This window comes from Tachysurus fulvidraco, chromosome 19 (genome assembly GCF_022655615.1).
Source record: "Tachysurus fulvidraco isolate hzauxx_2018 chromosome 19, HZAU_PFXX_2.0, whole genome shotgun sequence".
Lineage (NCBI taxonomy): Eukaryota > Metazoa > Chordata > Actinopteri > Siluriformes > Bagridae > Tachysurus > Tachysurus fulvidraco.
This window is the reverse complement of record NC_062536.1, coordinates 5,923,439-5,935,905: the sequence shown is the minus strand read 5'-3', so window position 1 is coordinate 5,935,905 and position 12,467 is coordinate 5,923,439. Positions and strand designations below refer to the sequence as shown.

General features: G+C 46.7%; 1 protein-coding gene across 5 annotated transcripts in view; it reads left to right on the top strand.

Annotated features, from left to right (window-relative positions):
* ptpro (protein tyrosine phosphatase receptor type O) overlaps positions 1–12,277 on the top strand; it is a 61,060-nt gene extending 48,783 nt beyond the window's left edge. For all 5 annotated transcript variants that reach the window (XM_027153906.2, XM_027153903.2, XM_027153902.2 and 2 more), the window contains 5 exons: positions 189–311; positions 606–760; positions 8,128–8,263; positions 8,474–8,588; positions 9,630–12,277. In XM_027153906.2, coding sequence (XP_027009707.2) covers positions 189–311; positions 606–760; positions 8,128–8,263; positions 8,474–8,578 — 519 coding nt within the window. In that variant the 3' untranslated portion in view covers positions 8,579–8,588; positions 9,630–12,277. The remainder of the gene's footprint in view (positions 1–188; positions 312–605; positions 761–8,127; positions 8,264–8,473; positions 8,589–9,629) is intronic.
* Positions 12,278–12,467: the final 190 nt, after the last annotated feature.

Here is a 12,467-nt window from a genome sequence, read left to right as displayed (position 1 = left end):
GTGTTCACATAATAGGAACTGATTGCTGTCTTTATATCCAGCCTTCACTCAGAACGCTCACATTTGAGATCATTTCTTGAGTTTTGTTAAATAACCCTCGCCCGTTTGTTTGGTAGATGTAATTCGTGCACAGACGTCTCTTGTCTTCTTGCTAATGTTTTTAATTACCTTTGGGGATTCTCCCGCAGGTGAAGTGCGATCATTACTGGCCTTTTACGGACGAGCCGGTTTCCTACGGCGAGATCACGGTGGAGATGCTGTCTGAAAGCGAGTCTCCTGAATGGATCGTCAGGAATTTCCGTCTCAGCTACGTGAGTGTCATCCGAGGGACTCGGCAGAGACAAAAAGGAGATGCTTGATTATTGAGATCCACAATTTAGTTGATTCATCATGGTGCAGATCTTTTTCAGCGTCCCCTCTAACCAGACGTGGGCTCTTTTTTTTTTTTTAAATGAATGTAGTGCTGTCAGACAACATGCAAAATGAAAGTGAGAGTTCCTACTAACAGCTAGTTGTGCGTCTTGACACACAGATGTCGAGATGCATGTGCTCCTTTAACTCGTGGCTGTCTCTCACTCTCTTACTCACTCTCTCTCTCTCTCTAGGCAGACGAGGTGCAGGATGTGCTGCATTTTAACTACACGTCCTGGCCTGATCACGGCGTGCCCACGGTGAACGCCATCGAAAGCATCCTGCAGTTTGTGCAGTTAGTGCGCCAGAAGGTGAACAGAACCAAAGGACCAGTTACGGTCCACTGCAGGTGAGGACTCGGAGCTCGACTTCAGGGCTTTTCACACGTCAAATGTAGTTCTCTGATTGATTGTGAACTGACTGTAAACTGTTCAGTACTCGAGCAGGTGTTGTTCTCTTTGACAGCTTTCTGACTCTGTCTACTGAGCCGTTTGTGTTCGGTGTTGCTTCGTCCTGGTTTTCACCTGATTGTGAGGCACAGTGACGCTTATCAGGTTCTGATTGTGTTTCTGTTGCTAAGCATCTAGTGGTAACATTCTAACACCACATCGTTTCACACTGTACACGTTTACCAAGGTGGTGTTAACACTAGAAAGGTTCAGAACAGAGTTTGATATCCCCCATGGAAAAATATTAACCCACAGTCTCTTGTCCTGGTGATGCCTCCACACACACACACACACACACACACACACACGAGAGGGCCATGATCCGTTCTTTTCAGTGCAATGAACAAAGGATGATTTCTCCAAAAGAGTTTCAGTCTCTCGTCAGAGCTGATGGCACAGATATGACGGTGGAAACGAAAAAATATTTGGTTTCTGCAATATCCGATCCAACGGTATTCCGTTACAGGTCTCGCTTGCGTTTCTCAGCTGTCATATAACAACGTGTAACACGTGAGAGGTTTAAGCTTGCTTTATATTTCTGTGTAGAAGCACCTGGATGCGAATCTGCATCCCTGTGTGTCGAGAGGGGTATTGTGGGTAAGTGTAGCTCCCGGAGACGATGTGCACACCTCTAAATATTATCGCTGATCGAACAGAGACGTCTCGAGCAGATATCCTTGCATTCCTGGGTCTGTGATTCCAAGACACCTAACTGCTCAGCTGGACGATTATTTTATTCCGGTTTGAACGGCGAGTTGTATTTTTGAGCTGTTGAAATGGTTTATACACCATACAGAATTCCAAAGCAGGCAGATTTTATAAATGGCCTCCCAGCACAGCTCAGGGACTGTAAATAATATTTTTCTGTCAGATGGAACTCTTTAGTCTGACTGCAGTCTGAGTGCTGATGTGCAGTGAGATAAAGGAAGCAGGGAGACATCAGTGTGGGTATAAAACTCTCACTCAGCAGGACTACACAGGAGAGGAGAACACGAGACGACACAGGAGAGGAGAGACAGGAGACGACACAGGAGAGGAGAGACACGAGACGACACAGGAGAGGAGAGACACGAGACGACACAGGAGAGGAGAGACACGAGACGACACAGGAGAGGAGAGACACGAGACGACACAGGAGAGGAGAGACAGGAGACGACACAGGAGAGGAGAGACACGAGACGACACAGGAGAGGAGAGACACGAGACGACACAGGAGAGGAGAGACACGAGACGACACAGGAGAGGAGAGACACGAGACGACACAGGAGAGGAGAGACACGAGACGACACAGGAGAGGAGAGACACGAGACGACACAGGAGAGGAGAGACACGAGACGACACAGGAGAGGAGAGACAGGAGACGACACAGGAGAGGAGAGACACGAGACGACACAGGAGAGGAGAGACAGAGAGACCACAGGAGAGGAGAGACACGGAGACGACACAGGAGAGGAGAGACACGGAGACGACACAGGAGAGGAGAGACACGAGACGACACAGGAGAGGAGAGACACGAGACGACACAGGAGAGGAGAGACACGAGACGACACAGGAGAGGAGAGACACGGAGACGACACAGGAGAGGAGAGACACGAGACGACACAGAGAGGAGAGACACGAGACGACACAGGAGAGGAGAGACACGAGACGACACAGGAGAGGAGAGACACGAGACGACACAGGAGAGGAGAGACACGAGACGACACAGGAGAGGAGAGACACGAGACGACACAGAGAGGAGAGACACGAGACGACACAGGAGAGGATGAGACACGAGACGACACAGGAGAGGAGAGACACGAGACGACACAGGAGAGGAGAGACACGAGACGACACAGGAGAGGAGAGACACGAGACGACACAGGAGAGGAGAGACACGAGACGACACAGGAGAGGAGAGACACGAGACGACACAGGAGAGGAGAGACACGAGACGACACAGGAGAGGAGAGACACGAGACGACACAGGAGAGGAGAGACACGAGACGACACAGGAGAGGAGAGACACGAGACGACACAGGAGAGGAGAGACACGAGACGACACAGGAGAGGAGAGACACGAGACGACACAGGAGAGGAGAGACACGAGACGACACAGGAGAGGAGAGACACGAGACGACACAGGAGAGGAGAGACACGAGACGACACAGGAGAGGAGAGACACGAGACGACACAGGAGAGGAGAGACACGAGACGACACAGGAGAGGAGAGACACGAGACGACACAGGAGAGGAGAGACACGAGACGACACAGGAGAGGAGAGACACGAGACGACACAGGAGAGGAGAGACACGAGACGACACAGGAGAGGAGAGACACGAGACGACACAGGAGAGGAGAGACACGAGACGACACAGGAGAGGAGAGACACGAGACGACACAGGAGAGGAGATGACACGAGACGACACAGGAGAGGAGAGACACGAGACGACACAGGAGAGAGAGACAGGAGACGACACAGGAGAGAGAGACACGAGACGACACAGGAGAGGAGACACGAGACGACACAGGGGGAGAGACATGGAGACGACACAGTGAGAGGATAGACACGAGACTGACACAGGAGAGGAGAGACAGGAGACGACACAGGTGGGAGAGACAGAGACGACACAGGAGAGGAGAGACACGAGACGACACAGAGAGGAGAGACAGGAGACGACACAGGAGAGGAGAGACACGAGACGACACAGGAGAGGAGAGACACGAGACGACACAGGAGAGGAGAGACACGAGACGACACAGGGGGAGAGACAGGAGACGACACAGTAGAGGAGAGACACGAGACGACACAGGAGAGGAGAGACAGGAGACGACACAGGAGAGGAGAGACACGAGACGACACAGGAGAGGAGAGACACGAGACGACACAGGAGAGGAGAGACACGAGACGACACAGGAGAGGAGAGACACGAGACGACACAGGAGAGGAGAGACAGGAGACGACACAGGAGAGGAGAGACACGAGACGACACAGGAGAGGAGAGACACGAGACGACACAGGAGAGAGAGACACGAGACGACACAGGAGGAGAGAGACACGAGACTACACAGGAGAGGAGAACAGGAGACGACACAGGGGAGAGACAGGAGACGACACAGGAGAGGAGAGACACGAGACGACACAGGAGAGGAGAACAGAGACGACACAGGAGAGGAGAGACACGAGACGACACAGGAGAGGAGAGACAGGAGACGACACAGGAGAGAGAGACACGAGACGACACAGGAGAGGAGAGACACGAGACGACACAGGAGAGAGAGACACGGAGACGACACAGGGGGAGAGACAGGAGACGACACAGGAGAGTAGAGACACGAGACGACACAGGAGAGGAGAGACAGGAGACGACACAGGAGAGGAGAGACACGAGACGACACAGGAGAGGAGAGACACGAGACGACACAGGAGAGGAGAGACACGAGACGACACAGGAGAGGAGAGACACGAGACGACACAGGAGAGGAGAGACAGGAGACGACACAGGAGAGGAGGACAGAGACGACACAGGAGATGAGAGACAGGAGAGACCACACAGGAGAGGAGAGCACGAGACGACACAGGAGTAGGAGAGACACGGAGACGACACAGTAGAGGAGAGACACGAGACGACCACAGTAGAGGAGAGGAACACGAGACGACACAGTAGAGGAGAGACCACGAGACGACAACAGGAGAGGAGAGACACGAGACGTACACGATGAGAGGAGAGGACAGGATGACGGACACAGTACATTAGAGTACACTATACTACACCTGATTATATACATTATACGACACCTTAAGAAGGATACAAGCGACTACACATTATATTATATACACTATACTACACATTATATTATATACACTATACTACACATTATATTATATACACTATACTACACATTATATTATATACACTATACTACACATTATATTATATACACTATACTACACATTATATTATATAGAACAGGGAGTTTAACGCTGAGGTAAAAGGAAAGGACGCCTGCTAAACTTGTCTGTCTGTCGCAGGCGGTTGTGCAACATATTTCCTATAAAATGTATTATATTTATTTACATTAATGTAATTTAATATATATGTGTATTTTTCTTATAAGTTCAAGCAATAGTTAGTTAATTGACATTAATCAACCACCACGGACATGGGCGTCGGAGGTACATAAAAAGTGGGCGTGTCCTGTCCCACACACATATAATGGTTCCGACACCCATGGATTTCAGGAAGCAGGCACGTGGTCAATGCTGTGGGTAAAACGCAGAATGGAGTTTAATTTATTAGGGCAGTCCTCAAGCGGAATGGATTCGACTGGCGGCGCTCTGAAAAGTGCGATACCCATGACCACGGGTACTGGATTTGGATCGGTCACGCACCACCGATACCCGATCCACTCAAAATGCTTGGATCGAAGCCGATACTGATCCAAAATATCGGATTGGTACATCCCTAATTAAAACCGAAGCGTGTACAATTAGGATATTCAAACTGAATGGTGATATCAAGCCCATTTCTGCTCTCTGAGAAGCCCCGAGACTCATTTTATAACAGCTCTGTTTATAACGACTGAATAAGTCACATCGGTCGATTTTCATTCCGCAATCTACACTGTAGTGTAACTGGTAAAAAAAAAAAAAAAGGGTTAAATGTGCGGTGAGGTCTGATTTGAGCCGCAGCTAAAGACCACATCAGTATTTATTTTTGGATTAGAAGTCATGAAAGGTCTGAAGGTGAACATGCATCAGGTTAATAACACTACACGCTTTTCTAATAATAAATCTGAGGATCGTGTGTCAATAAGAAGGAATATTGGCTATGTCTTCTACTTAGTTTCTAGAGTTCAGCGTTTCATTTTTCTGCCCTCTAGTGTACACACACACACATACACACACACAAACACACACACACACACACACACACCTGAAGGCCGAGGTCTGTGTGAGCTATCAGGCCTTTTCCTGATTTACAGCTCAGTGGAGCTTGTTACAGATTCTCCCTCAGACCAGCATGTATAATGAATACAGAGACTGCACATGTTCACAGCTCAGACACAAAGCCGAGAGACACGTCTGAAGTGTCGCTAGGTCCAGTACATGCATGGAGGTTGCCAGAGGTTACCCTTTTTTCTACGCGGTGAGGACCTGCTGTGTACTCATTGTTCACTCAGAGCTCTTATCACCCTGTGCTAGGGTTTAGGTCAAATATCACGTATCACCCTGTGCTAGGGTTTAGGTCAAATATCACGTATCACCCTGTGCTAGGGTTTAGGTCAAATATCACGTATCACCCTGTGCTAGGGTTTAGGTCAAATATCACGTATCACCCTGTGCTAGGGTTTAGGTCAAATATCACGTATCACCCTGTGCTAGGGTTTAGGTCAAATATCACGTATCACCCTGTGCTAGGGTTTAGGTCAAATATCACGTATCACCCTGTGCTAGGGTTTAGGTCAAATATCACGTATCACCCTGTGCTAGGGTTTAGGTCAAATATATGAAACAGTAATATATATATATATATATATATATAACAAATCGTATTTTTTGTATTCATATCAAGGTTATATCATAATGTAAAAGCTACATAATCGCTGTTCAGAGTGTGTTATCGCTGTGCAGAGATAATAGGAATACAAAAAATACGATTTGATATATATATATATATATATATATATATATATATATATATATATATATATATATATATATATATTATACTGTTTCATATATTTGACCTAAACCCTAGCACAGGGTGATACGTGTCTCTCCTGCGTTTGTCTTTTTTGCTCAGTTTGCTGAGAATCCAGATCAGAAGGTCATGAGTTCAACCTTAACTGCTGAGTTTTTTATGAAGAAGATAAATAAAATGTTAGTTGCTCTGGATAAGAGCATGTGCTGGAACCTCCAGAGTACTTGTTATATAGATGGTTTAGTTATTCGCTCACTCTTATTCCTCTGAGCTCAAACACACTTCATATCCGTCTAGTAGATTCTCCAACATCTGGAGTACCAGCCATTAGAGCCATTAGGGCCATGGAGATCTCTCCAGCCTGGATTCCTACAGGACACAGAGCCACCATCACCTCATTACACTCCTATCGTAATCCTTCATCATTCTTGATCCAGACAACGGCTCTGCGTAATCAGTCAGTTCACCGATCGCTCATAGATACACACTACAGCCTATAGAAGCTCGATAGCTTTATGTGTTTAAAGTGTCAAGTTTATTGCAATAGTGTATTTAAACGAGGATTTTTAGAAGGGGGGAAAAACTACATATATGTTTCAGTGGTTTTTCTAAAGAAAACAGTCTGTTTTTTTTACTTTTTGCTGGTATGAGATACTTTCTGTTTTACTTCGTCACTAACACTATAGTATATATACGTATTATACAATCTCGTGTTCTGTCACATAGGGTCTTTACAGGTCTCTATGATATATACAAGTCGATAGAGGAATGATGAAAAAAGCCACACTGCTTTAAAAAAAAAGAAAAAAGAAGGCAAGCCGATAGCTCATAAAGGAGTGGTGACCTCGTCAGGACCTTGTCTCCTTATCCATCATCTCCAGTTTATGGAGCCTGGGGTGCTTTACAGCCTGCAGTTTATCCTCCAAGCAGATATTTTATTAAAGTGATACTAAAAAAAATCCCTGACTCCACTTTTAGTACTGTTTGGGATATTTCCAACAGGCTTTTGCTGTCACAGCTTCCGACAGACACAAGGTGAAACATCCCAGCCGTGTTCTCGCTAACGCTGACCCCGCTGTCCAAAAAAAAACTCCCTCATTGCTTCCCCTCCCCACCCGTCTCCATCACTACACTCAGACGTGACACGTTCTGCTTCACTGCGCTATCACAGCTTCTCAAAACACATTTATTGTTGACCTCCGTGTGGCTTCGGTGATATTTAAGTACCGTTTAACTTCCAGCTCTCGATTATTATACCAACAGGAACGGCATCTTAAATCCGGGCTGCGGCATCACCTGCATATTAACAACAGGCAGCACAGGCGGTCAGACCAGGGACATCCTGTATCACAGTCACATCGTGCTGTAGTGTAGCAAATAAGCACAAAGACGAAACGGGCAACAATTATTTCCCCTGGAAATCTTACTGTGAAATTGTTACTATAGAAGTCTTTATGCCTGCTCCGGATCCTACTCATGTACGAAAAAAAAAAACCTAAACGATTTTTCTTGACAATCCAATGATCCTGTGTGTGTGTGTGTGTGTGTGTGTGTGTGTGTTTGTGTGTTTATAACCCTGCAGCGCCGGTGTGGGTCGTACAGGCACATTTATTGCCCTGGACAGGCTGATGCAGCATATCCGGGAGCACGAGTACGCTGATATATTGGGCATGGTATCAGAGATGCGCTCGCATCGACTCTCTATGGTGCAGACAGAGGTAAAGCTGTGTGTGTTTTCTGTCTCTCTTTAATCAGCTGCACTGAGTAATAACTGCTAAAGCAAGATTTGGTTTACGTTCCCTTTGATTTCCTGAAGTGCATTTACATTTCTCACGAATATCAGCTCCCATCTGGATTATTGCTAATTACAACGTAGGCAGCGTTTTGTAATTACAGCTACAGAAGAAGTGATTTGTCTTTCTCTACAGGAACAGTACGTCTTCATTCATCAGTGCGTCCTGCTCATGTGGAAGAAGAAAAAACAGCAGAGTCTCACCAGCGACGTCATCTACGAGAACGTCACCAAGTCTTAGTAGCAGCCAGGTGAGAACGTTTAGGACGGTCGTGGGAAACGTTAACGTAAAGGAGGTTAGCGCACTCTTAAAGCACGTCCAGGTGGAGGAAGACGAGGGACATGTCTAAGTCCATGACTCTGGACATAAGCAGGCAAGACAAGAGTTTAAACAGATACAGGGAGCACAGAAAATCCTCTCAGTGAGGAGAAAAGAAGCCATATGCAGGAAAAGTTCACTTTCCTAGTCGTAACAACAGGAAATTGAGCACAAAGGAAAGTGTAGAGGAAAAACAGTACAGGAGACACAGTAAAGTGAAAGGAGGTGATGGTTGAGCTGACGTTACTCATCACAAACAACAGTGACACTGCAGCCAGACCTACAGTAGGAGGCAATTGTACAGGTTCTGTGTCAGGAAATGAAACACTCGGTTCATCCCCTTCATGTCCCTGCAGCTACCACAAATTTTCGATGGCAGGAATAAACACAAAACCAAGCGAACACGATATCAGAAGGAGCGTGCAATTTTTCCAAATCAGTGCAGATTTGAAACACATTCCGCCAAATCTCTCTTCCGGTCACGTGTGTGAACCCGAGCACAGCTCTCATAGAAAGTCGTTACAGAGGGGTCTTCATTTGTAGAAGAATCCTGTGGGGGAAAAAATCAGCCCTCTTCCACATACAGTACATTAGCTCAGACACCTACGCTTGTGGTTAGTGTCACTGTGACTGACAGGAGAGAGAACGTATGCACCTTAGTCTCTCGCTGTAGCGTAGCTGGGAGTCCAACTTTACATGCACGTCCCCTGCATTTCGGCATCCTGTCTCTGGTTCGAATCAGGAACGACTCGTGTTCTGCTGTAATCGTAATCAGGCCAAACGATTGTTCGTCGCTAGACAGAGAGAATAGCTGGTGAGCCGTGAACGCTGGGAAGATACCAGGCTTCAGTGCTAACGTAATAAATGCTGCATAAAGAGGTGTGATGTTTGTGCACGTCATTTTGCTCCCCTGCTCGCTGTTCTTCTGTTGACTTTACACGGTCTAACCCGAAGGTCGCTCTGTGTTTTACAGGCTCTAACGGCGCTCCGCACTCTCCTTTGCTTCAGGCATTTATTCTCTGCATAAAGACCTACTACATAAACACCAAAACATATAAAGACTGCAGCAGAGGAGTACAAGACACCACCCAAGCTATTCTACATGCTATTGCCCCAACCAGCGAAGGCACAATAGGACAAACAAACATGCCTTAAGGAATCCACCACAACAGTGTGTCCAGGCTGCTTGTTTTCAGCCGAGTCCCTGCAGCAGATCCAGAGCCAGTGTGTTGTGGTGAGAGTGTGTTGAAATTTTTGTCAGCTGGCCAATAGGACAAAAAAACAAAAACAAAAAAAAAACATTTAGCATTTAGTTTTATTCTCTCAGGATCGTCTGTAAGCACCAACCCCCCATCACCCAGCGCGGCTCGAGAAGGTCCACATGCTCGACGTGGACGTCTCTGAAGACGCCGTCCTTTGTTCACGTACATCCAGACTTATCCTAGTGTTAGTATTCATTGCCTTGTTTCCTGAAGCTGCATCAGACTCTTTAACCGTCACACTGCCACTCCCTGGAAGGGACATTCAGTACAAATGTGTGTGTGTGTGTGTGTGTGTGTGAGATCATTCCTTACTGCTGTACTACTTTCAATAAGCTACTCGTCGGTACGACTACTAGAGCCCGAGGGCCTTCTGAGGTGATGACATTCATCTGTCTGTCTGGTTCTGTATACTTTGCACTGATTATCTGTACATTAACGCTGTGCTATAGCGAAAATACGCAAGTCATGTCTCTGTACCGCGCCTCCTCGTCCGTTCTCACCACGTCTCCTCCGGCTGGCTGAAGGATATCGTCGCTTCCTCAGTAAAGAACCTTAACTGAGCAAAGGAGCGTGTGGTGCAGTGAAGCTCTCGTAATCCTGTTCCTTTATAAGGAGGCCTGGCTGATGCCAAGACTTTAAGCTTTCACAAAAAAAAGAAAAAGAAAGATTTGCTTGGATTTCACTTGGAGCTCACTTGGGTCCAACCAATCCAGCGTGTGAAACATATCCTGTATCGTGTAGAGATATGTAGGATGTAATGTTTATTTTTTAACTGCTTTGATTTTTTCACAGTGAAGCTCAGTAAAGCTGTTGGAGTTCCTCTGTGGCGGCCCGTGTGCGTGCTAACGTGTGGAAAAAGCGGATCGTGTGGAAATCTGTATCTGTTTCATATCACACTGTTTCAGCAGCTGTATTGCACGTTACCTTGTGTGTATGTGTGTTGCAGAATGTCTGCTCACGCTGGTACTGACACTGGTACTGATGCTGGTATTGACGCTGGTACCGACATTGGTACTTACGCTGGTATTGACACTGGTACTGACGCTGGTGCTGACGCTGGTACTGACGCCGGTACGGACATTGGTACCGACGCCGGTACGGACATTGGTACCGACGCTGGTATTGACACTGGTACTGACGCCAGTACGGACATTGGTACTGACGCTGGTACTGACCCCGGTACGGACATTGGTACTTACGCTGGTATTGACGCTGGTACTGATGCTGGTGCTGACGCTGGTGCTGATGCTGGTACTGACACTGGTACTGACGCTGGTACGGACATTGGTGCTGACGCTGGTACGGACATTGGTACTGACGCTGGTACTGACCCCGGTACGGACATTGGTACTTACGCTGGTATTGACGCTGGTACTGATGCTGGTGCTGACGCTGGTGCTGATGCTGGTACTGACACTGGTACTGACGCTGGTACGGACATTGGTACTGACGCTGGTACGGACATTGGTACTGACGCTGGTACTGACCCCGGTACAGACATTGGTACTTACGCTGGTATTGACACTGGTACTGATGCTGGTGCTGACGCTGGTGCTGATGCTGGTACTGACACTGGTACTGACGTTGGTACTTACGCTGGTATTGACACTGGTACGGACATTGGTACCGACGCTGGTACGGACATTGGTACTGACGCTGGTACTGACCCCGGTACGGACATTGGTACTTACACTGGTATTGACGCTGGTACTGATGCTGGTATTGACACTGGTACTGATGCTGGTGCTGATGCTGGTACTGACACTGGTACTGACGTTGGTGCTGACGCTGGTATTGACGGCGGTACTGACGGCGGTACTGATGGTGTACACTGAAGTTTATAACAGCAACAGAAATAAATGCGATACTTGGATATCTCCCATAATAAGGTACAGTATAAAGTCATTCTAAGTGAATGATATTCGGCTTAGGGTTTTATGTACAAAGCCTTAAAGACGTCTCTTACGTCAAGAACAATTGATCAAATCCATGATTAAAGTCTTGATATTTATTGATTTCTACAGCCTGCTATACAGAGTAACATCCTCACTGTAGTACATGAGGAGAATTTCACCGATCCGTTATCCAGTCCACTACAAAACTCCACAAAAACAGGAGAAGACCTTGGAATATAAGGGCAAGTGTTTTTACTCCTAAAAATGTCGTTTTTTTATTTTATTTTTTTAAAACCATTTCTTTCTTTAACGTAGTGTACGTCGCGCTGTGTCCAGTTTGTCTTTGGTGCCATTTATTGTGCAATGCATCACTTTAAGCCTGAGCTGATTTCACACTCTTCATCCTCTCGGTTTTGATGTGTGGTTATTGGAACAAAACAATAAAGAAAAGTGTTGAATCTGTTCATCTGGAAGAACGTTCCTTTACACCTGGACACATTCAAGGTGAAGCAACTTTATATATAGTTTAGGACAATAATGATGAATGTATTCAGTTTTTTATTTTTATTTTATGGATGGATCAAGTCAGAGATGAGGGTGATGAGGAAAAATTCCCTGAGATGATATGAGGAAGAAACCTTCAGGGGAACCAGA